The sequence below is a fragment of the Anser cygnoides genome, chromosome 7, assembly GCF_040182565.1.
Source record: "Anser cygnoides isolate HZ-2024a breed goose chromosome 7, Taihu_goose_T2T_genome, whole genome shotgun sequence".
NCBI lineage: Eukaryota > Metazoa > Chordata > Aves > Anseriformes > Anatidae > Anser > Anser cygnoides.
In genome coordinates, this window is record NC_089879.1 from 837,438 (window position 1) to 862,216 (window position 24,779).

Sequence of the window (24,779 nt, forward strand, 5' to 3'; positions counted from 1 at the left end):
CCAGGCAGCTTTGGCACGGTCAGGGAGGCCAGGCTGTGGCACCAAACGCAACTAAAGCCAACCGCCCGGAGCAGGCAGGGGTCTCGGGTCACTACAGAGTGCTCCAAAAACGCCTCAGCTCCGGAGCGGGTCGGTCTGAGCCCTACTTGGTGTGCCCGGAGCTGAGTGCAGGCACAGGGGCTGCCACACCACGGCTGAAATGAAGGAAACCAGAACAGAAAATATTTCCAACGCTCATAAATTACAGCCCAGAGTTACCAAATATGTTCTTATAGACAGCAACATGTAAGTAAGTGATAAAGAGAAGAAAAAGAGTGCTAAAGTAAGTGAAAAGATGAGGCATCACGCCCAAGGGCTGGCTGGAGGCAGGAGCAATGTGCCTCACAATTTTCAGGGCAGTTTTTATTAGCAGCTGAATTATCTGGTTTCATTTGGAGCTGGCATACAGTCATGCCATCAAACTGTTCCAGAGATACATCTGTTGTTTTAAGAAATCCTTGCATTTCTTACTCCTTATCTTTCACTCGTGATTTGCAGATCTGCACGTACCTCTATCTCTATGTCGACATCCCTTCCCAGGAGGTACATCTACTCTCGAGCTGACTGATACTACTTGATGTCACTCTTTGTTGATTGACACAGAAATATAAGCAGAAGGAAAAATATTCATGTCTGCAGTGTCAAATGCAGCTGCTGAGTGACTTATTTTTAAGTGACAGTAATATTTTTAGCAGAAGCACCTATTTTTCTTTAGTTCATGTTTATTCACCCCCCCCAAGTTAATCAGCAACATTTTTTCCCCTCACATACCTGTTACTGCCCTCACAGTAAAACACACCCAAACAGTTCTGACAGCATCAGACCAGAGGGATGGAAAGCAGAGTTACCGTGGTCAGAAGGACAACTAATTTTGTTCTGTTACAGATGCCTACTCCTTGACAGTAAAAATAAACAGGCCGACGCCAGTGAACAAACGCTTTGCTTGTTGGAAGCCATTTCAGATTTTCCGTCAGCACTCAGTGCTGCTGCAAAGCTGCTCCTGCTGAGCATCTCGGCCTTCCAGCTTCAGCTGGTGAAAGGAACTGTTTGCATCTTTTTCTTCCCCACGAACTCTGCACAAACAGAAAACGCCCAGCTGGCATCAGTCCTGATCTAGAAAAGGGAGTGCACCGTGGGCCACGAAGATCATTTCATCCCCACTCGTGATGCTCCTCCTAGGAGGCTGCTAGAGACACTGCACGGCAAAACCAAGCCGCACTACAAGGCCACTGTCCTAAAGCCCGCATCATTTCCTTCCGTACACACCTCTCTCTAGTGCTGTAGACCGTGGCAGTGGAGTGGAAACAGAAAAGATTAGCTCCTGTGGTTTCCTCCTCCCCAGCAAAGTCCAGACTTCCCAGCCAGACCACGGAGTCTCAGCTCTCCCGAGCTGCCAGCAGCACTGGCTCTGCCCCAGGAGGGCACGAGCCCAGCACCAGCTGCCCACACCAGGCACTCGTTGGGACGCCCTTACCCACACACACGCCTTGCAGGACGGCTCCAGCATGTCCCCAGCGCTCCTCTCCTTCCCATCCTTCACACGTGCAGTACTTCCCACTTGCTGGGCTCTTTGCTTCCCCACTACATTTTTGCTTAATAAACAATTACCACATCTAATCAGGCCAGGACTGTAAGCCACTGTTAAACTACCCACAGGTATCTTAGCAAGGGGCCAACCCCCCCAAAAAAACAAACAATCAAACAAACAAAACGACACAAAGACAGCTAAGAGAGCTGTAAAGCTGCCTCCATTTAAGAGCTCCCTGGGCCAGCCCAGCCAGGCTGTGCCAAGAAGCAGCTCAGGGCTCCCAGCCTGCTGGGCCAGCCGACAGCCCGACAAGGGGCACCTGTGAGCAGCCAGCCTTTCGCTCCTGCTGAGCTCAGACGTATCCTAAGGGCACTTAGGCACCATGAGATTTCCACTGCAAGCCTGGGAGCCAGCAGAGTGCAGAACTTTGGCAGCAATGGTCTTGTCCTTACAAATTGTCCAAACGGGCAGGACCGATGCAATTGACCACAGGCAAACCCAAACTGCACCAGCCTTGTGTAAAATACAGGAAAACACAAAGACACCCACAGGTGACAGCATCAAAACATATAACGAACCCTTCCGTGAGCAACAGGACCACCAGGCCACGGGAGTGCCTTTGGTCCGGGGCTGCAGCCGCCTGCCCACCGCAGTCGGGGCTCTGCCCGTCGCTGCCATGCCGCAGGACGTGCCAGCAGCTCACTGCCACGGCCCCAGCCCACGGCGCCTCCCGCAGCGACGGGTGGAGAAACAGCGCGCTTGTGTGCTTGGAAGCAGCTCGTGGCGCAGCGGTGCCTTAGCTCCTTACGGAACCGTTCACAACACTGCAAATCCCCAAACCGCGTTGACTGGGGAGAGAAAGGTCTTAGCAGCTGCAAGCAGTCATTGTCAGTATTCACTCTTTTTAATCTCTGGCAGATTGGTATATTTTCTATTTACTTATTATTACAGCAGATAAAGGTAGTAGGTTTTTTTTTTTTTCTTTAGGACCCTTTGCATTTTCTACTAACTCAATGCAAGCATCCATTGCCTGTAGCTTACTCTGACTTTGTTTTGGATGCAAACGAGATGGAAGCAAATTTCCCATCCAGCATAAAAAGCATTTCCCAAGAAATAGCTGGGATAATTTGGCCTTACATAGCATGCAAGAAGGAGTCATGGTATTAGAAAATAATGAAATGATGCATTGTGATTAACCATTTTATTTTGCCAACAAAAACTCCATAAATCACAATGGGTATTTACTGCTATGGACCAAACACTCAGTACTTGTCAACTCCTGTCTTTGAACCAGTTCATAATTCAGGTATCACATCATGGCATGCACATCCCTGCAATTCTCCAAAGTGACAAAGGCCGTGACTAAAAATTACTGTCCACCTCATTGTACACCATAACTCTATCAGCTACTTTTAGGGATTTTTTTCCTGTGTCAGTGAAAATCTGAAACTTTGCCTTAGAGGCAAAAAAAAATCTGTGCTTTCGTGGTTATACTGGATTTCTAGTATGCTTTCAAGATTCTCATGAAATTCCTTTGCTGAAATTTGTTTTCAGATAGAGTAAGAAAATGTCACATGCAAGAATGAACCCTGTATCTATAAAAAGCCAACGTTATGGAAGCGACTGTTCCATTTTTAGAAGAAATGCTGGAGAAGACATCTTTAAGCCATAAAAATAAAAAATGGGTCAATTTAGTGCTCTGGTTTATGTAGGCTCATATATAAAAACATGTAAGCCATTAATATTCAAGCTTTATTTTCTATGACAGAATGGGACAAAAGGATTGCTTAATTAATTGCTGTGAAGTACTGAAAGATGTCTTAATTTTAAAATATTTCACTTGTGTTAATGTTCATAAATTGCAGGATTAGCAGTAATTTATGACTTCATTATTTAATGTGACATGTACACGGTTACAAATTATTGCCTTTAAATCAGAGAAAACAAAACTGAATATATCACGTGTTACATAATTTTCCTCATTTCTAGGACTCAGATCCTTTTGTCTTTTTTTTCCTTAAGGAGAATGTTACTTCACATTTTCTGTTCTCAATAGTTTCAAGTTGCTCCTGCAAAACAACAGCACAGCCCCACTGCACAACGGGTGCCGTGTGCCGCTGGTGAAATGTGCCGCTGGGATCCACACTTCTGTTACCTGCCCTGACGGAGGCCTCGTTAGGAAAGACAATTCCCTTTTTTTTTTTTTGTTCCTTTCCCCATCTCTTTGAGGTCGGGCCCTCTGTCTGTGGGGCCACCTGCACGGTGCGAGGCAGAGTGCCATGCAAGTCACCGCAGCATCAGACATGGGAAAACGTGAGCAGGACCACCACTGGGATGAGCGGTGCCCGTGCCTGACCATGACCAAAGCAAACCCAAGGCGCTCCTCCACGGCAGGGCTTTGCCGTGCCATGAAGTCGTACCCTGAGTGCCCCACGCAGGCACTCCGCGTGCCAGCCAGAAGCCCAGGAGGGGCTCTGCGCCAGGCTGCGGCAGGGCACAGGCTGGGAGACGTCTACCAGGCTGGCGCGGGGCTCGGGCAGCTCCAGCCTCTGCTTGGGCATGGGGGCTGCCTGCTTTTGTGCCTTTGTGGGATCAGTTTTATATCCCCTGCAACACCAATATGATGAAAAGCAAACGGAATGAAGCGCAGGGTTACACCGAACTAACGCTGTACAGCCCCGGGGGGCTCGGAGTGGCAGCGCCCGCCCCGGGAAATGGCGCCCGAGGCCGTCGGCGCCCTTTCGGCAGCGCCTCGCACAAACCTGCAGGCCCCCGCGCTACGGCTGCAGGAGTCTGCAGCATGGCACGTATCTGTCATGCTCCCTAAAGCTGCAGCCTATGTGACTTATTGAAATCAATCATTTCTGATGGAGGAAATATTACATTTACAGTTCCCCGTATAATCATGAATCTGCTTCTTATGAAATTACCTCATGATCTGATTTTGTGAAATTCACTTTGCCCTGCCTAAGTGGCACAAGCCCATTTGGAAAATGTTCAGTTATTCTGACGCGGTACCATAAACTTCCAGAGGTACATACACTAAAGAAGGAAAAAAATATTTTTTTTTCCCATTTAGCATCTTAAAAAGCCCTTCCAAAGGGGAAAAAAAATAATAAAATAATCACACTGTTGTAAAGTTGCTCAGTGATGTTCAAAACAGCGCAATTTTGAATGTTCTCCACATGGTATTTAAGACAACATTAATGACTTCAACTCCATCGGTCTTTTCTATGGTGTTGCAGCCATATGTTGCGGTGAACATTGCCGCCTCTTTGATTGGGATGGAAATTCCTATTTGCATATTAATTACATTTACATTGGTTTCTCTGCTATCTGTCATTAATATCTGAGAAGTCTGGAAACCTGTGTCTTTTGCTCAGGATTAGATGGAAGTGGACACATGACCTTTAAATATCAGTATTCTTACGTATAGGAAAAAACACTAATGTGCATTAAGGAGAGGTATAACTAATTAGTTACGAGTACAGTTTGCAAGTTGTAAGGTTAGTGTTAACAACAAAACTAAAATACAGCATCTCTTCCCTCCCTGAGACTGCCAGCCTTTCTTCAGCAACCAGCCAACGGGGACGTGGAGCCCTGCGCTGTGGGTACCTGTGCTCCCTATGAGCAGAGATCTCAGTCATGCATCGCACAGCCTGGGACTCTGAGTCCTTCAGACAAAGCATTTTTGTACATATATATTTACATCAGGTTTGCAGCCTCCATTACACGTTCAAACTTTCTGTTCCTATAGGGGCTGACTTCAACTCTAGCCGCAATAAGAAAATAAATGCAGAGATTCTCTGACTGGAAATGTCCTACCCAAACATCGGATGTACTTTGGGGTCCCCTTCACATTAGAAGGATTATAGGAAAGCCTTCCACACTATCTGCAGTTCATTATCGTGAACTGGAAAGATGCCGCTGCTCATCACCTCGCCCAGTCCTCATTAGAGATGCTCAAGCACAATACCAGATGTAATCCCACAAACTAATATGTCACTTTTCTGAGGTATAGCTCGAGCTATTGTCCTTCTGAGAAGTTACTGACCAAGTGGCAGCTGATGCTACTTGCAGACAGCCGTGGCTCTGTCTGTACCGCAGGCAGTGCAATGTGTGCTGAGTGGTGAAGGAAAAGAGCTGGTGCTGAAGACCCGGCACTCATGCTATCCAAGTTCTGGTGGAACTTCAAACTGTAGTGTTATCCTGCTGTGAGCAGCAGTTATGGGTTGGAGAACACCTTCTGATTTAGTTTTACCCAAAGAGGATCCAGACTGTGGATGCTGACACTGTACACGATGTAAAATGAAGTGCAAGTGGGTATCATCAAGAAGTTTGCCTTAAAAGCGCTGTCCTCATCCTAACTGGACACACCCTTATCATAAACCGTGGCTAGAATTCATTTGTTATGGAGGGAATTAGACAATGAATCCGGTATGAAATGAATCAAACAATAGTTTTAATGTAAAATTACTTAAAATGTGAAATCTAACAAAAGATTTTAAGTAAAGCCATGGGTATTTTAGTGACAGAGTCCTATTAAAAGTGCATACCTTAAATCTTCAGACAGCTTAGATGCTTTGCACAGTTCTCCCTCTGGGTACATCCTGAGTCTCTGAAAGTCAGTTGGATTTCTGACATTGACTCAGTGGCATCAGAATCAGGCCTTGTGTGTGCAGTTTCTTTTTAATTAAGCACCATTAATGCAGAATTTGTTTCAGGTTTACATCCCAGTAAAACACAGTAGGTGCCCTCTGGAGTTCCCTAATGCTGTCCGTTGCCTGCAGTACACGCCAGGGGACACACCTATTACGAACCTAAGGGACACGCAAGACAAAACTGAGCAGTCAGCAAAAAGAGGAGAAGCCTTTTTGATATCAAAAGCCCGTGTTGAATCAAGTACAGCTGTACCAGTGATTTGAAATAGAGGAGCCAGGACTGCCACAGACGACGGCTGGTCCGAGCAGCGCTCGCGCCGCTGCAGCCTTGCACAGCCGACAGTTGCTCTGCAGCTAACGCCAGGCTCCTGCCAGGACAGTCAGCTCTGGCTGTGAGCTGCAGCACGACCAGCGCCCTGCCACATGCAGCATGGCCTGGCTCACAGCTGCGTGGCCCTGATGCCAGCTCCGGGTAGCGTGGGGACGCCCAGAGCTCAGCCCGGGAAGCTTGGGGGCTGCGGGGGCGTCGCTCTGCCCCCCAGCCTTGGCCACGCTCTGAAGTGGCAGCTGAGCCTGGGGCCGACGAAAGGAGAAAACAGGAGCCAGGAAATTGTGGTTTAAAGGATAGAAAATATGTGTTCTGCACCTACGACTGACTCCTGCTCATCACCTGAGCGCAAAGAAGAATAAGAGCCCCGTTTGCACATGACCTTGTCAAGGTCAGATGACCGCAGCACGGGCAGAAGAGCTCAAAAAAGCATCACAACATGTCCCTTTGGCCTAGAGAAGCCAACACGCCATGCCCGCAGCTCGCACGTGTGCTTCAGGAGACGAGCTGTGTCCTGCAGACATTTCCTCAGGCCTTCCTGAGCGGCGTCTCGCCCACACTGCCCCGCGGCCCAGCGCCCGGGGGGGGCGCGCCGCAGGAGGGGGGCAGCCCGCGGCTGGAGGGGGGTCCTGCCTCTGCGTCCAGGGTCACCGCGGGCCGACAGATCCCTAATCACGTGCTCCTGGACACAAGGAGTCACAGATTTGTACAGAACTGACGAGTCTGTTAAAACGCGACAAGGATGTCGTTCTTCCTGAGAATAATTTCTACAGAACTGTATTAAATTCCTGAGATCTTGTGGGGTTTGGGTCTATTTGACTACAGAGGACTTGACTGTAAGAGACAAAGGAAAACCAGGGAATTATCTTCCCAGTTGAGACCCCTGATGGAATTTGCGTAGTGTTTTACCACCAATAACAGCCAGCGCTTGCTGCTCTAGGGACAAGTGAGCTCCCCTTTTTCCTTAGCATGAAGATCAATGCTATCGGCTGGTTGAGGAGAAACAAAGACAGGATTAAAAGAATGATTTAATTTCAAAGTCTGAAGTATTGGCTGATATTCAGCTGTGTTTACCATAACCTATGTAAGCAGAAATGCTATTGTCTGTCTCAAGGCTGCCCAGTCCTGTCAGAGTCTCACAGCCAGAGCAGCCGGGTGAAATCGCTGTGCTCAAATCCTAGATCCCAGCCAAGTGATTTATGTAAAGTTTTAGAACCTGCTTTTGTTTTAGCGTTCCCTTTCAGCTGAACCTCTAATGCTGATTATACATGAAGAGCTGCACCAGGGAAGGTAAGAAGCTTAGAAGACAGGAAAGTGTTATAAAAATGATCATTATTTAGAGGCCTTCACTTGCCAGCATTCATTTCCTGACAGGGTTTTGAATTTGAGTCATCTGCAATAAAAAGTAATATTTCAGAGATGCATTTGGAAGAAAAGTGAAGCAGAGTTTTATTCTCCGTATAAATTGACAGCACAGTTGGAAACTGTTTGAAGCCTCACAAAGTAGGAGGTGTTGACAACCATCACTTGCAGGGCATATCAGAAGGAAAGGATTTATAGGCACACAGTTCCACAAATATAACCAAGACTAATGTTTTTCAAGGTAATCCATAGGCCTTAGGCACATTCTCGACAGTCACCTTAAATGGGGTGCTATATTTTTCACCAGGGCCCCCGTGACAAATGCACCTTCCTCTAGTCAAGGCACTCGTACCCCTATACCAGTTTAATTTGCCTCCTAATCCAGCGCTGCAGAAGCTAAACTTTCCACCAGTCTGATGTTTCCAGGTGAAGAACAAGCCATTACCAGTCAGAAAGCTGACAAGAGCAAACACAAAATAAACACAAAGTCCACTGCAAAAGTACAACATTAAGAAAGCTCCTATACCAAACATTCAATTTCTGAGCATCCTTTAAATGTTTACCTACTGTGCACTTACATCTACAGAGAAGAGAGAAGTGCAGAATCGGCAGTTGGTTAAAAATGCTGCACGTCAGCTGAGGGCTGAGAGCCTAGACTGAAAGCAGGGAATGGCTCCTGCCAGCAAATTATTATTTTGTAGTGCACACTTCTCTGAAAGTATCGTGGTGTGAGAAATGACGGGCAAAAGTCCATCTGACTTCAGTGTATTTGTTCTAAAATTTCTGCCTGCATTTTAAGCAGTTTTAGCAGAGGCATGACCGCATTACTTGAAAAGAAAAAAAATCTTGGTGAGATAAATGATGTTTTAAACCATTAAGGGAGCAAGCAGGTGGGAAAAAAAAAGTGCTTCATTTTTTAACTTAACAGGTTAAACAGAGCTGAATAGGAAGCAGTTCTCAAGATATGCAGTATATGCATTATATACAGTTCAGAAAATAGTATATATCCAAATGAATTATTTAGTGAACGTGCAAACCAGATTACTTTCTTACAGCAATTCATCATAACTTGTACTACCCTGAAATACCAACATTCGGAGCTGCAGAGGAGGTTTACCTACAATTACAGGCCCTGGCATTTCGACTCAATCACATATGATGGAGACTACAAAGATCCTGATAAATAACTGTAGCAGGAAGGTACAGCCCACTTAACCAAGGAAATGCAGAGACATTATCCTCGATGGGTTTGCTAGCATCCTAAGGCAAAGCTGCTACAAATCAGAGCTATGTTTATTAACCACAGCAAACAGAAACTAGGTATTAAGGGGGCAGGGAGGGGAAAGGGGAGGGCAAAGCCATAGGATGCAAAATATTACATTTGAAAATGGACTATTCAAACCCCATAGGTAGTAGATGCTTCATATATAACATATATATATTTAACAGATACATATAGATGCATGAACATACATAGAACTAACCTTACAGGCACACTCCATCATGACACACACTGCTTGTCTGCTTTACCTGAGGGCAGTACCATTCCTTGTATGCAGCGCACTTCATTTTAAAACCTGTAGGCTGTTCCTAGCAGACTGATTTAAAAGGATTTTTTACGATTCACGCTGCAAAAGGCTAAAAAAAATAAATCCATCCCTGCTGCATAAGATTATATTTTCCATCTGTGTCCTCTGAACGGCGGCATCAGATGAGAAATGATTCATCAATCAGTCCGGGGGAGCATTTAGAGGACAGGGAAGGGAAAAAAAAAAAAAAAAAAAAAAAAAAAAGAAGGAAGAAGCAGAAGGACCAACCAGACAGTAAAATCTGCTCACCATGTACACACCCCCAGCGAAGAGTCAGCGCAGCGCAGCAGGGGAGGCCGCGGCCGGCGGCGGGTGCGTGCTGCGTGCCGGGTGGGTGATGCGCTGGGCGATGCGCTGGGCGATGCAATGAGTGATGCGCTGAGTGATGCGCTGGGCGATGCGCTGGGCGATGTGCTGGGTGATGCGCTGGGCGATGCACTAGGAGATGCGATGAGTGATGCGCTGGGCGCTGCGCTGCGCGGGATGAGCTCACCGCGCGGCACCGGCGGCAGCCCGCAGCCATTGCGGTGCCACTGCAGCGCGCAGCGCAGCGCGGGCACGTCACCGCACCGGCTCCCCAGCAGCCAGCCCTCCCTTTCGGAAATCCAAGCGGAGAGTGCTGGCACGGGCCCAGCTCCCATCCTGTGCGGGATGAGGTCCTCTCGCTCCGGGGCACCGCTGCGAGGAATCGCATCTGCAGCCTAGTTACTAAGGTTTGCATCCAGCACGGTCTGCATCCGAACTGAGCTCCTCCTGAAGCAGGAGCCAAATTACTGAGGAGGGCAGAGAAGATCTGCAGGGTGTCTGGGGATAAAAATAGCGAGCAGGCTGCCTGCTCCCCCGCAGCACGGCGCCACGTCGCAACCCTCGCGCATGCAGGCGCGGGGCCAGGCAGCGGGGCCCCGATTTTGTCTGGGAACCCTCACGGAGAAAGGCCGAGCTTTGGAGCTGTGTGGAAATGGCAGCATGGAGGAAAAAAGGCAGGTGGCTCTGCAAGCTCTGGTAAAATATGATGTGAGAAGTAAAGCCCTGCAGACGGGAAAGGCCACCTTGCTGCAGTCCTCCCAGCACCATGGAGCCGGGCAAACGGGGCTGCTCAGCCCTTGGGCAAATAAAAGTCGTCAGTCGTCTGCGTTTAGAGCTGAACTGCAACAGTTTGCGGGAGCCTGTGAGTAAAACGAGTAACACTGGGAGCAGTGTTGGTGATGTAAAGCAAGAGGCCATGTTAGTTTACATTGCCCAAACAATCGGGTTTTGTTTTTCAGCTGACAAGTGCTAGGGAAAAGCATTCTTTTGGCAATTTCCATTTACTCAGCTGTGTCCACTACAGGCTTGTCCAAAGCACCCCACTGCACGCTGCTTCACCAAGCAGAACAAACATGTTAATGATCTTTAAAAATCCAAAGTTAGCAAGCAAAAGAAGAGCTGAATAATTTGTTATGCTCCACTCTTCTGATTCACTGTGGAAGCAGTCAGAGTTTCCCACATTTTAGAGGCTGAAAAGCAATCCAACAGTCTGGTTTTTGTTTTTAACTCTCTGGTTTCCACCTCTTTCAGGTACCCCAGCACGCAGCACACCGCACACCTGCAGCACAGGGCAGCCGGCTGGTAACACACGGCGGCTGCCGGCTGTCTGCTGAAACTGGGCAGGAGCTTTCCCTCAGGCTGTCACTCGGTAAGTGCTGGGACAGATGTAAAAGTCACTGTACAAAATGCACAGCACAGCCCTGGGAGTGCAGGAGTTCTGGTAGAGGCAGCTCTTTTTTCTTTTTCTTTTTTTTTTTTTTTTTTTTTTTTCTTTTTTCTTTTTTCTTTTTATTTTTTAACTCTCCAAGTTGAACAAAATGAAACCTTCTTAGTCGAGAAGACACCACAATGAGCTCTTGAGGCAAGGGGCCTAAAGCGATGCCCCACAGCCTGGGGCACTGCTTCGCTGGGGCCAGGCACAGGGCAGGAGCAAGAGGCGGCCGCAGCCACCAAACCTCGAAGAGCAGTGCTGAGAGCCCCTCGGCACGCACCTCCCAGGCAGGCTTTCTGCACTTCTGATGTCGAGCCCAGGTCTGTGTGCATCTGTTAGAAGCGAGAAAAGAGAAAGATATTTCCAAGGCTTAGCAGAAGAACATCTAAGTATCTGAAATCAGTTCAGTCCTACGTGCAGTCAGTGTGAGTCGTGCTTCCTGCACCTCTCCAGGGTGCCAAGGCAGCGGATGACACTATAAGGAATGAATGATCCCAGTGACCAGATTTGGGTCACTGGGCCAACAGAAATTGCTGTGAGTAAGAAATAATGCATAGAAAAGGGAGAAGAATATGCAAGAAATAGTGTTGTATGCTCATAAATTAAGCTAAAGAAATCAAATCTTGGAAAAAGGTAAGAAGACTCAAATAGAAGACTCAGGCTCTTCTGCACCCAAGTTTTGGTTTTATTCCACCTATAAGGGTATCTCATTTCCTCTGTCCTTTACCCTGTAGCACAAACACCTTTTAAAACCTAAGAAAATTGTGCAAAAGGAGTCTTCTGTGTTCATTAAGTTTCTCCCAAATCCTGACCGACGGGGCAGACGTTGTGTTCCTGCCCCCTGCTCCCTGACCTCCTGTAAGACGTGTCCTGCTCTCAGCCTTCCTGCCCCATCCCTGGAGCTCAGCCGCCCCCCAGGGCTGCCCAAGCAATAGGCAGCAGCCGGGTGCCCAGCAGCAGGCAGCTCCGGGGGCTCGAGGGAGCTCAGGGCTGGCTCCGCTCCCACCACCCCAGAGCCATCTTGGGGCTCCCACCTGTGGTTACACCGGGCTCGGGCACCCCAGCTGCACCCTGCAGCCTGTGCCCAGCACTTGGGCCTGTATTGTCTGCTCCCGAGCTAGTCTAAACCAGTCTAAGGGGGTCCACATAAGATTCTCCCCATTTAAATCTCTAGAAAAATGTTTGGTTAAATTGATATGATTATCATGTACAGACCTAGCTCCTAATTCCTTTCCTTCTTGAGGCTGTATATGAAATCAGATTGTTAAATTCACCACGTTGTGTTTGCTTTGGTTTGTAAATCCCAGACATAAAGAAGCCGTACCAATAGGCTGTGTGCATATATTAGGTCTCCTCACACCAGCAGCCTGGATAAGCACGAGCGGCTCCGAAATGAGGATCTCAGAACAGCTCAGTAGTTAATGATCAACACCGCTCCGAGGAGCGCGCAGCACGAAATACACGCCTGGATTTCATTTCCAGCAGCAGCCGAGCGGGTTAATGACTGAGCCACCGCGGGCAGCGAAGAAGAGAGAAGAAAAGGCACCGTCCTCAGAGTGCGGGCGCCTTCGAGGAGCGGTGCTGGGTGCAGGCGGGGGGCATCGTGCGGGCAGCGGGGAGGCAGGGGACCGTGGCATGTGCGAGGTCACCGTCTGCAGTGGCCCGGACCTGGCCTTCACGTCGGCCCTTTGCTGACAGCACACCTCACGCCATAGCCCTTAGAAACTTGGTGGGTATTACCTTGGCTTATAGCAGTAAGAAACCAAGGAAACTCTAATCAGTCCATTTGTATTCATTTTTGTACTACTATAAGATAATAATCACTTTGGGTTTATAAACAGTTTTTGTGGAAGGCCTAAAATAATTGTCCCTCAAAACCGCTGCGAGCTGCTGCATCGGTACAAAAACATGGGCTTAAAGCTAAAGGCAAAGTTAAAGGTGTCTGGCCAGCACGTGGGACTTCATAGCTATCTAAAGTACTGCATTCCTTAGTCAGTGGAGGCGGTGGGACGTGTCTCTGGGTTAGGAGGAAATGATCAATGCAGGATTGTTCTCTTGATGTGCAACTAAACAACATTAAAATGGGTTCCAACCTGAAAGAGGATCGCAGCTTAACAAATCAATAGCCTTTGAAAGATTTCGTCCTATGTAATTTACGATTTTCTGTGATCACAGCAGAGTGCTTTTCTGGCAACAACCAAAAATCATTTGCCATAAAGGTCTATAGGAAAACAAGCGCATTCATCCGACTGCTAATAAAAGATCCCAGAGGTCAGCTGTTGCAGCCGCACTGTGATATTTGCTCGACCCCATTTCTCACCGGCCTTAAAGCAGGAAAGACTTCTAGTAAATTGATTTCCTGAAGTGGAGGTCAACCAACAGAATACAGGACGAAGAGAAAGCGAGCCTTGGGGCTGCTTTGTGCGGGGGGACACGGTGCTGGCTGTCAGTGAGCAGCCCCGAGCTGGGGAGCAGGGCCGGGCGGTGACGGCCGGCGTCCTGCCCCACGGCAGCGCGGTGCCACCGGGCACCCAGGGCACCCAGGTGCGCCAGGACGGGGCGGCCGGCGGAACCGGGGCATCCCTCCCGCACCCAGGGGTGCCTGGGGTGGCTGTCCAGGCTCTTGAGCACTGCCACGGGGTTTTTTCCTGGAAGTGCCTATGTCGTCACACCTGGCACACCTGCCACGACACCTACGGCACCAAATTGCTTTCCCATTCAATCAGACCACCAAAGCCAGAGCAGACTCTGGCCCGTGGTTGGCAAAATCAGTTTTCAAAGTCAGACAATTGTTGACAGAAAAAAATGTAGCCCTCCCAAAAGGTTACTTTTAACACTTCAGTATTTACTATGTAAACTATACTTCATCCACCAATTTCTGACATTTTCTCTCTTACTGAAATCTAATTTTCTTTTAATTCAAACCGCTACTCTGCGCCGTGTAGGATACCGATCTTGTACTGTAAAATCAGAAATGTGCACCCAGAGGTTAAACCTAGCGACCCCTCCTTGGGAAGCAGCTTTCAGTGTCTTAACAACTCTCCTCGCTCTGTGTCAGGAGGGAGTTGCTGCCCCCTCCGCAAGGCGGGGACGGGAGGAGCTCCCCCGGCCAGGACTGCCCGCGGGGCGCGGGGCCACGGCGGCGCTGCGGTGGGAACATCAAACCCTGCTCCGCCCGAATGACCGACACGAGAAAAGCCGCTCCGCACGCTGGAGTGTCCTTAACAGTGCTAACGGTCACCTCTTAATACAACCTGTCAGAGCGGCAGCAGGTAGAGCACTGCTCCAACCGCCCTTTTCCTTCGTTCAGCACGCCAGGGCAGCTGAAGAATCTGACGATGTACGGGCAAAACCAACGCGCCGCACCGGCTGGATGTTTCCACCGAGCCCGAAAACCGGCTGGCAGGCTCGCAGGCACCGCGTTCACGCCCGCGGGGAGCCCTGCGGAGCTACCGCCGCCCGTTCAGAGCGTGGTCACAGCCCAGCGCCCCGCTTGCCCCTTAAGGCCGCCGTGCCGGGTGCCCGGGTGCCGCGGCCGTGCTGTGGCGAGGAGCCGGCGCCGCCGTCCCGTGCCCGAGGCCGCCCGGCTCCGTGCCGCGGCGCGGCGGGCTGCGGGCGGCAGGGAGCAGCAGCGGGCTGCGGGAGCGCCGCGAGCACACCCACCCCACAGGCACTGCTCCTCCAGCGGCTAGAGGCTTTATTTTGCTCCGGTATGGAAATAGTGCCCCGAGTTCCCCCGTGGGACAACACCGAGCCGAGCGCTCCGTGCCGGCCAGCTGCGGGCGGGCTGCCGGGGCACGACGCCCCCCGCCCCGCCGAGCGCCCCCGGCCCGGCCCGGCCCTGCCCGCCCGCCCGCACCGCCCCTCAGCCGCGTGCCGGGGGCGGGCCGGGGCGGCCGCCAATGAGGCCGGGGCGGCGGCTGCCGTCAGCGCGGCGCCCCCAGGCCCGGCGCAGGGGCTGCGGGCAGAGCTGTGCGGCTCCGCCGGCCGCAGCACCGCGCCCCGGGCCGTCCCGCCGTGCGCCTCCGCCGCGCCGCGCCGCCATGTCGCGGCTCAGCCCGCAGGAGGAGAACCTGCAGGGTAAGGGCGGGGGGGGGCGTTCGGCACCGCGGCACCGCTCGGGCCTCGCCGTGCCCGTCCCCGAGCCGCCCGGCCTCTGCGCCGCGGGGCCTTCCCTTCCCTTCCCTCTTCCCTTCCCTCTTCCCTTCCCTCTTCCCTTCCCTCTTCCCTTCCCTCTTCCCTTCCCTCTTCCCTTCCCTCTTCCCTTCCCTCTTCCCTTCCCTCTTCCCTTCCCTCTTCCCTTCCCTCTTCCCTTCCCTCTTCCCTTCCCTCTTCCCTTCCCTCTTCCCTTCCCTCTTCCCTTCCCTCTTCCCTTCTTCCCTCTTCCCTTCCCTCTTCCCTTCCCCTCCCCTCCCCTCCCCTCCCCTCCCTTCCCTTCCCCTCCCTTCCCCCAGGCCGCCGCCCGCCCGCCCGGTAAACACGGCCCGCACCGCCCCCCGGGCCGCCGTTGCCCAAGAGCACGCTCCGAGGCGCTCCCTGCCAAACAAAACGCGGCTGTCGGGCGCCGGCACCGAACTGCTTTCAAGGGATCGATACGCAGGCTTCGGCAGAGGAAGCCCCGGAGGCCGTGCCCTTTGGCCGCCACCTGTGTTGAACGACAAAAATTGTGCGTTTCCCGTGCGCTGCAGTGAAAGGTCCTGGGGCTGCAGGAGGCACGCTGCGCTGACCGGCTCCTCTCCAGCTCCCTGAGGCTCTCCAGATCGCTAACGAAGCGCCCCCGCGTTTTGGCATTTTGTCGTGTTTATGAGCTGAGCTATAGATGCGAGTACTTCTGCGTGACCCGCTGTAGTGTCGCGCTGGGGAGGATCAACTGCCTCTGCTCCACGTGCCTGTTGTGCAAAACCGTTGGGTTTATTCTGGTTCTGTTCTCGATTATGCCGAGCAGGTTCCTGGGTAGAGCTCCACTTCAGCAGCAATGGAAATGGCAACGGAAACAATTCCACACCGACGAGCCAAGAACAAGTACCGGCCTCTATCTCCATTCACAACGGCGACATGGAGAAAATACTTCTTGATGCTCAGCATGAATCTGGAAGAAGCAGTTCAAGAGAGAGTTCGCATTGCGACAGGTAAACAAAATGCTTTATTGTAAGCAAAGTGAAACTCGCCTTCTTTATGCACAGTGTTCCCACAGGTATGCCGCTGGAGTACAGGCAACGGTCTTGTTCTGGTGAAGAAAGTCCTGTAGAGCAGTGTGCTGCTGTCATTCCAAAGGATCAGACCTCGTGCAAGCAGTACACTGCTGCCTAAACGGAAACGTCAGAGCGGGGTGGTAAAAAAGCAACATGTGTTTTGTAACGGGTTCATTCATTAGGAGTTCTTAGACAGTTGCTTAAAAAAAGTCCTATGTCTAGTTTACAAAGCATATAGATTTCTAGGAGTATAATAATAATAAAAAAAGACATCTGAGGCACGTTGTCAGTTTTGTTATTTTGTGTATTTGATTTTGATGGGCTGTGAAGTCTGCAGCCTAAAGTTTATTTAACTAAAAGGCCTTAAAATAGGCGGTAGGGTGCAGAACCTCCTAGTCTCATCTGGCTAGTTGAATTCAAACCAAAATGTACTTCTAGCAATTGCTTGCTGCCTATCGTTATTTAGTAAGCAACATGGGCCAGATCATACAGCCTTACGGGCATATCTCCACACTGCTGAAAAACAGCGCTGTGCAGCAAGCTCTTTGTCAGATTGTTAGGAAATCAAAGATTGATTGAGGGAGGTGGCTGGATTGTATCACCCATTGACAGATTAACCTCTTAGGTTATGGTCAGGGCACCGTAGCTCTTCAGGACAGCTGTGCATACAAGCTTCATTCACTAGCTTTTTAGTCATCCCATAAACAATGTCATAAAAAAATTAATGAGCTCTTTCTTATTTGTGTTTCTCTTTTATCAAGCCCTCCTCGTTCCCAGACACCTCAAGACAGTCATAGAGCTTTGGAAATAGAGAGTCACAGCAGTGGAGAAAAAAATAGCTTTCAGGTAAAAATCTCATTTTGCTTTGGAGGAAGGATTTGTTACTGTCACTATTTGAAAACCAGCACTGGGAAATCAGCAGCTTCACCTCTTGTGCAGAGACTTCAGTAGCTTACTGTCTTAACAATATTCTCAGAATCAGGATTTTTGTAAGTACCTGATTTGCATTGATTTTTTTTTAATATGTAACCTGAGATTTTTTCAGAAGGATTAAGGTGCCCTACTCTGTCTCTAAAGACATCTGGGTTCTCAAACACTTATTTCCAGCCACAAGTCAAAATGTCTACCTTCAGAACTTGCGTGTAGCTTTTGGGGAAAAAGATAATCCGAAAGGTAACTGCTTGTCTAGAATTTGAGAGAGTTGGAGTCAACATCTTCCTAAGACTCCAGCTTTTGGTGATCTTGAGACATGTTCTCTTATCATGGTTTCATCTGTCCTCTGAAGTGGGCATTATTCTTTCCTACTCGATAGTTAGATTGGGAGGTTAAGTCTAGCAGAGTTAGTGGGACATTTTACATTAAGGTCTGTAGGGAAGGTACCAATGGGCAGGTGTATTTATGGCTATAAAGATGAATATTAATGTTCTGTGGACAGCTTGCCATGCAGAAGTTTCCTCTTCCCCCCTGCCTCTGTCAACTTGATACATTTCATGTATCTGTCACAATGTAAATCTAACAGCAACAAGATTTTCTAGAGTCAATGAAACATGACAACCAATAACATATGTTTTCAAAGCACTGCCATGGCTTTATGATTATCTTTTTCTACCCAGTATTACAAGCTTTTTAAAACAAAGTCTACGTGATCACACTGTTCGTAAAGCATTTAACCTAGTGGGGTTTCAACTTCCTACAGTTCCTATATTATACAGCTTTATCAATAATACGTAGAATAGTTCAGTTGGAAGGAACCTTCACAGATTGTCAAGGTCAACTGCTTGATCGCTTCAGGGCTAACCAAAAATTGAAACCAAAAATGTTAATGACAGCATTATCCAAATACCTTTTGAAAACTGACAGGCACGGGGCATCAACCAGCATGCGAGGAAGCCTGTTCTGGTTTTGACCACGCTCGCAGTAAATATTTTTTTCCTGGTGTCCCGGCTGAACCTCCCCTGGTGCAGCTTTGTGCCATTCCTGTCATTGGAGACCAGGGAGAGAGACCAGCACCTGGCTCTGCGCTTCCCCTCCTCAGGAAGTTGCAGAGAGCAAGGAGGTCGCCTCTTGGCCTCCTTTTCTCCAAGCTGGACGACCCACGGGTTACCAACAGTTCTAATCAGTTCAAAATTACATAAAACGTGCGTGGTCCCACAGCCTCTCGCGTTATCTGAAGCTCTTCTCACCATCTCTACAGCTCCTACAGGAATCTAGCTCAATGGATTACCTGCTTGAGGTTAATTAATACGTTACCTTGAATTAATTGTTTTTATGTTACGTTTCCAGAAAACCCTTCATATGTTTAAAGGTGATTAATTAGATTTTGAGATCAAATTGTTTTTTCATCAAAAGTTAGAAAAAACATCAGAAATAGTTGCCTGGACAACTTTATTTCCATTCCACAGTTGTGTGTATGTGTAGCTATTTAAACTCTATGATCAGATACTATTTTTATCACAATCTGTTGGCTCCATTCAATGCATGTGTAATAAGCAAGAAATCGTATTCTCATTCAGCATGTACACTGTAATTTACTGAGAACAAAGCCACTGGTTTTTTGTTTTGTTTTTGTTTTTCTGCACAGATGTGTGCAGATAAACCTGGGCTTGCTTCACCTGCATTCCTAATGCTGGCCCAAAAGCCAGGTAGCTTTACTAGAATAAATTGGTTTCACTTGGCTTGTGTTAGGATCTTCAGGTAGGTATGACATTCATCCGGTTTTGAATACAGACGGACTTAAGAAGTTTATTCTGCCCGGTGTCATTCAGATGTGTGAATGTGGGTTATTTTCAGACTTCACGTAAGGATGCAATACAGGGCTTTGGCACTTTATTTCCAGGGTAGCCTTTACTTGAGCAAATACGAGATATGGATATGGGATATGACCTTTTCCATTTGTATCCTGCTGTGAAGACAGATTCCCCTCTGTGCCCCTATCTAGGATCTAAATAGTTTAATACAAGTGATACGCAAAGGATACAAGTGATATGCAGAGAGCTGGGAGAATTGAGCTTCAGAGGTAGTCTCGTGTGTGGTCTTAGACGCAGAACAGAAGATTTGTTTTGCAGGACTAACTTTCTACCTGTCGTAGTCGTGTATGGTTTGATAATGGCTCTTTGTTTTAGTCTGAAGAAGACTTTCTTGAAAGGAGGAAAGAAGTAGAAAGGCTTCTGAAGAAAAATGCAGATTGGATATGGGATTGGTCCAGCAGGCCAGAGAACATCCCACCGAAGTGAGTGCTGTCGATGTTTCTGGAGGAACTCTGATACTGCTTCTATCTCCACAAGTACAAATATGTACACCTTCATGTTGTGATTGTATTTTCTTCCTCAAAATTAGGGAATTCCTTTTCAAACATCCCAGGCGCACAGCCACTCTCAGCATGAGAAATACCAGTGTAATGAAGAAGGGGGGCATATTCTCAGCAGAATTTTTGAAGGTTTTCCTTCCATCTCTGCTTCTTTCTCATTTGCTTGCTATTGGACTAGGGTAAGTTTACACTTCTTATTTAAAAAAAGGCTTTTTTTTCTTTTTCGCCCATTTTTCTCTGAGGCCTAATTCTGACTCCCAGTTCCATCTTTGTCTAAGAGACGAGCAATAGACTCTTCTCCACAGAAGGACAACAGTTAGTTATTCAGGAATGGTTTCCTACTTGTTTGCTTGTGGTATTGCTGAATCCATCAAATTTTAATTTTCTGTTTTTCTTACTAGCTGAGTATTTTTAAAAGAATTAAGGGAGAGTGAAATTGTGTGTGTGAAGTCCTTTTATACATACATAATACTCCGTTCCATTGGAGGTATAATCTCAATACTAATTGTGAAGGAAAAATGATTATTTAATATATTTTAAAATTCCACAGCTCTGGGGACAGGGGATGGCAAACAAAGCAGGAATTGTTGTTTGAGCTTTTGGCTTTTTGTGTGTGTTTGTTTGTTTGTTTTCCAGATGATTAAGGGATTAGATTAGATTCTTTAAAAATAGCCACAGGACACAGACTAAAGGGAAGAGATTAAATGCCTTTTTGTCAGGAACAGTTTGCCTTTACCTAGGCATGGCAGATTCCTTTATCAACAAAGAATGCAGGGACTCCAGGCACATCTGACCTCTGCTTTTTGAGTGCAATGTGCCACATGAGAGGGCTTAGGGGAGAGGTCAAACAAGTTCTGAGGTGACAGCTGTCCTCCAAGGAGCCTCCAATTACCTCTCGTCCTGTTCTTTTTCTTCTCATTACCTTGTGCAAATCCTGAGCCCTTATCAAAAATAAAAACTGCAGAAGTTGAGAGTGAGGGGATTTAAGAGAGTGGGGGGAAGGAGAAGAATATGACAGCTACAGTAACTGGAAAGACGCACTCTGTGGTCTCTGCAGTATGCATAATTTTAAAGATAATCTGTGCCTTCATCTGTCCTGTACAAAATTCTTATCTCAGCCACATAATAGCGTAAAAATAACGTGAAACTAATTCAGCTCCTTCCAAAATTAAAATAAGTAACTGTGTGAGATGGAACAAAAGCATACTGAAATTTTCCTTCCAAAGTAATTGCAAGTTTTGCAATGTAAACACTTCCTTGTTATTTCCACCGCTGCTGGGAATTACAACATTCCAGGTCAGTAAAGAGTAACAAAAAGTCACATCTTCATAACATGCTTAGTGTAATAATAATAAAATCATTACACTTAAAATACTGATTTCTTCAAGCTGCAAAAAGTAAATGAATAAAAGACCTGATGTAGGGCAGCTGTAAATATTTACCAAGTTAGGAAATAGTGACTGGAGAAATGCGCTAAGAAGTATGTGAAGATGACAGTAAAATGAGCAGTTAACAAATGTCAGATGTATTTAATGAGTAGAAAAATTTAAGATAACAAGAAAAAAACATGATAAAAATATCTGACTTCTGAAAGCTCCTGAAGCAGTGTTCTTGTTAACCCCGTGCATATCTCTGCCCCGTACATTCCTGAAACTGAACAGCTTACAGAGTACTATTCAGACTTAGAATTTAGGGAGCATTATTAGACAAGGTATGCAGAAAGGTAACAGCAACTGAAGACCAAGTTTTATAGTACACACTTGATTTGCCCTCTTAATTAAAACTGGCACTACTGCCCCTGCTGTAATTTGTATACCTAGTAATCTAGTAATTTAAAAGAAAAAAACCCCTACATGCTGTATGTTCCTCTTGAGCTGAAATCAAACGCTTACTGGCTGTATGTTCTTGATCTCAGGATTTACATTGGAAGACGCCTTACGACCACAGCTTCAAGCAGTACTTTTTGAAGGCACCTGAAACGTGATTTCAAAGCAAAGAAAATGTTCATCGGGGAATACGGGAGGTGAACAGCAGAAACATCCATGCTAGCAACGACTACACGATCAGCGTATACTTGTTCTGTAAATGTTGTGTTCCTAGTTCAGTAAGAGTGGGAGAAGACACTAAAGCTAACATATCATACGTAGTATTCTGGAGCAATTCTCATAATGCATCTGAATCGTGCTCTGACATCCACTGCATTGCTTTGTAGTGAAGTATCTTTGAAAACTAAAAGAATTTGATGTTTAAAAACAAAATCTTAGCTTTAGTTGAGTATCTAGCTGAATCACCACTGCAATATTAAAGTGCTATTTCTTTATATATCATAGATGTGAATGGTTGTTACTGCTACTGTAACCACGACAATAAGGGATTAGCCCGAAACAATGTGTGGCCTTATGTATCATATACAGGATTTCAGAAAAAGCTTTTTACCTCACTTGAAGCTGTTTCTTCCTTCCTTAGATTCTGCTTAGCTCTTTCACTTTTGTGTGAGATGTGAAATGTGAGAGACTGTCAGCTGGAATAAATTAGTGTATTGGTAAAGCTTCCATCAATATTTACTCATTCAGAGTGTGATACGCGAAAGGCTGAACTAAAATTTGGACCTTAGTGCCTAATAAATAGTTTCTTCTATAAAGGCATATATTTAACTCCCCAATTAATACAAGTTCTTTCTGCTGTATCTTCTTGCAGCCTATTGCTTCTCAGTCTTTTTATCTGTAAAATAAATTTGCATCTTCTATTTGCTTCATCCTTGTATAGATTTCAAAAAAGGTTTGCTTGCTTATTTGTTTGTACTAATTGAATGCCTTTTCAATAATTTTACCTTATTTAATTAGAATAAATGAACGTTTGCCAAATTATCATGTTTTGTATATTTAAATAAAAAGGTTCCTCGTAGATTGAGTGTTCCCATTTCTCTTTCTCTAATTGTTTGAAGTGCTTGACAAGGCTCTGTCTTAAGATCATTTCATTCTTTATTTGCATAACTGACAAATGGGTAAGAAGTTTCTACAGAAAATAATTTCATTTTGATTCTTAAATTTGAATAGGAGAAAGCTGTCATTAGAAGTCACTCAGAAAACAAACTCACTGAACTTGCAAGTACAGGTTCTGCTTTGTACTATCATCATTTAAAAATAAATTTACTTTCTACTTTGTTTTTGCACTTATTTAGCAGTACTTTCTTTTGTGCTTGGAGTTCTGCTGCTGAGCACCTTGTAGTACGGTGCTGAGCCCATGTCCTGTCGCCAAATGATGTCACCACAGGCGTGGGACTAGATTGCTGCTGTACAAACAAGCAGTGGCCTAATCCTGTGGGCCCCAATCCAGGAGAGACACGTACTGCATTTTCCATGGAGTAATCCTGCTGAGGCCACTGGAAATTCTCACTTGCATGACTTTAATCACATACCTCTTGTAGGAGGGCCAGTATGTGGTGGTTGTTTTTTAAGTGTCTGTGCAATAAAAAAAGGAATTATTAGATTTTTAATTTCTGAATGAGAAGTCCCCTGTGAAGTTGAAGCCTTTTAACTGATTAGAGTTTGAGTTGAACCTCAGTGTTCTTCCAAAATGGTATTAAAAACATTGATATTGGAATGATCGTTACATGAACTGCTTCTTCCCCCTTTGAAAAATATAAGACTTTTTTAATGCTATTGTATCGGAATTTAAGTAAGTTTCATTATGAATACTTAACGCCTTATACCCATAAAGACATTTTTTAAATTACAGCAGGCGAATGGGGTGTCCTGCAAGCTCCAGCATCTGTACACATTCACGCTCTATTTAACCAGGGTTCTTGCAATTTGTTATTTGTATTGAGTAGTTCTTGTTTTCGCTGAATGCGAAGATATGCTGCACTGGAAATTCCGTGTTTACATTCTATGGCAACTACTGGTATTTTAAAAAGAAAGATTTACAGAAACTACACTAGAATAATACTTAAGTGCTCCTATTGTACATTGCAAAATGCAATGGTATGAAAGTACCCACTGTGAATAAAGGAACTACAGTATTGCTTCATTTTTCTTTTTTTAAACACAGAACCAAAGAAATCCTGCAGGGGCAGGAAAAGAACTGCCACCCTGCAAAGATGTTGCAAAGCAGCCATGTAAGCTGCTGTTCTTGCGGTAGTTGGAAATCTTTAATCCGATGTTAGAGCCTAAATGCTAAAAGCAAAGGTATCAGAAACCGAGTCATATTGCAGCCCTCACTTCTGCAAGCTGACACCCTGGTGCACTCCTAGCTGCCCTCATTTTTTGTTACATTTTCATTTCTGAAGTAGTTTTTTTCACTGCTTAAAGGAATAAAATGAGAAACTGTTCGGTGCCTTTCAACCATGCCACGTCCATATTTACCAGCACCTTGCGAGCGGCACATCGCTCCTCTTCCACAGCCTCTGCGCCAACCCTTTGTACGTTGCTGCGGCGTGAGGCGGCCGTGCTTGGTGTCCCAGCAGTGTTACAAACACGTGCTTGGTGTCCCAGCGGTGTTACAAACACGTGCTTGGTGTCCCAGCGGTGTTACAAACACGTGCTTGGTGTTAACAGCGGCCGTGAGGGGATCCTGGTTCCATCAGCTCCAGCTGGTGGCAGGGTGTAAACAAGCAGTGTTTTTAAGTACAGCGTGTGTTCAGTACCAGGGATTTTTCCGGAGAGCCAGGACTACCACTACATTAGCCGACCTGATTTCTGCCTCCAGGCAGGGACACGGCCCAGAAGAGCCGTTCCCCTCAGCCTCCTCTCCCCAGGGCTCTCGGCCGGCCTCTTCCCTGCCCTTTGCCATCGAGGCACGGAGGGGGACACGAGGACCTCCTGCCAGAGAAGGCCGATCAGCCGCAGGCACGGAGCAGGAGCTAGTCCTTGGACTTTTCCAGGCTGAGTACAGCGCTGTTCTTCACACAACCGGCCAGCATCTGCGGGCGTACAGCCGCCCACCGAGCCCGCGCCCCGCGGAGGCCCGAGGGGCTGGGCCCCGCGGCAGGGAGCAGCACCCAGCGCAGCCCTCCCAGCCCCTTGCCGAAACCCAA

General features: G+C 47.2%; 2 protein-coding genes and 1 long non-coding RNA gene across 31 annotated transcripts in view; 2 read left to right on the forward strand and 1 right to left on the reverse strand.

The window, feature by feature from the left end:
* The window catches only part of JAKMIP3 (Janus kinase and microtubule interacting protein 3), a 72,058-nt gene extending 61,827 nt beyond the window's left edge, over positions 1 to 10,231 (reverse strand). For 14 of the 28 annotated variants that reach the window (XM_067001038.1, XM_067001036.1, XM_067001035.1 and 11 more), the window contains exon 1: positions 9,757 to 10,229. The gene's annotated coding sequence lies outside the window, so the exon portion shown is untranslated. Of the gene's footprint in view, positions 1 to 9,402; positions 9,538 to 9,756 lie in introns of those variants that run through there. The other 14 variants (XM_067001037.1, XM_067001031.1, XM_067001028.1 and 11 more) reach the window with 4 other exon arrangements.
* LOC125180163 (uncharacterized) lies at positions 9,709 to 12,769 on the forward strand. 2 transcript variants are annotated; one of them, XR_010833000.1, is made up of 3 exons: positions 9,709 to 9,819; positions 11,065 to 11,182; positions 12,594 to 12,769. It is a non-coding gene; the product is annotated as an uncharacterized lncRNA (long non-coding RNA). The 2 variants fall into 2 exon arrangements; XR_007158492.2 differs by lacking the exon at positions 9,709 to 9,819 and adding an exon at positions 10,088 to 10,220.
* Positions 12,770 to 15,148: 2,379 nt separating this feature from the next.
* BNIP3 (BCL2 interacting protein 3) lies at positions 15,149 to 22,908 on the forward strand. The gene is made up of 6 exons (XM_067001057.1): positions 15,149 to 15,325; positions 16,191 to 16,374; positions 17,199 to 17,283; positions 19,560 to 19,666; positions 19,774 to 19,923; positions 21,660 to 22,908. Exons 1-6 carry the CDS (start codon positions 15,289 to 15,291, stop codon positions 21,709 to 21,711), a joined length of 615 nt encoding a protein of 204 aa, XP_066857158.1. The 5' UTR covers positions 15,149 to 15,288; the 3' UTR covers positions 21,712 to 22,908.
* Positions 22,909 to 24,779: the final 1,871 nt, after the last annotated feature.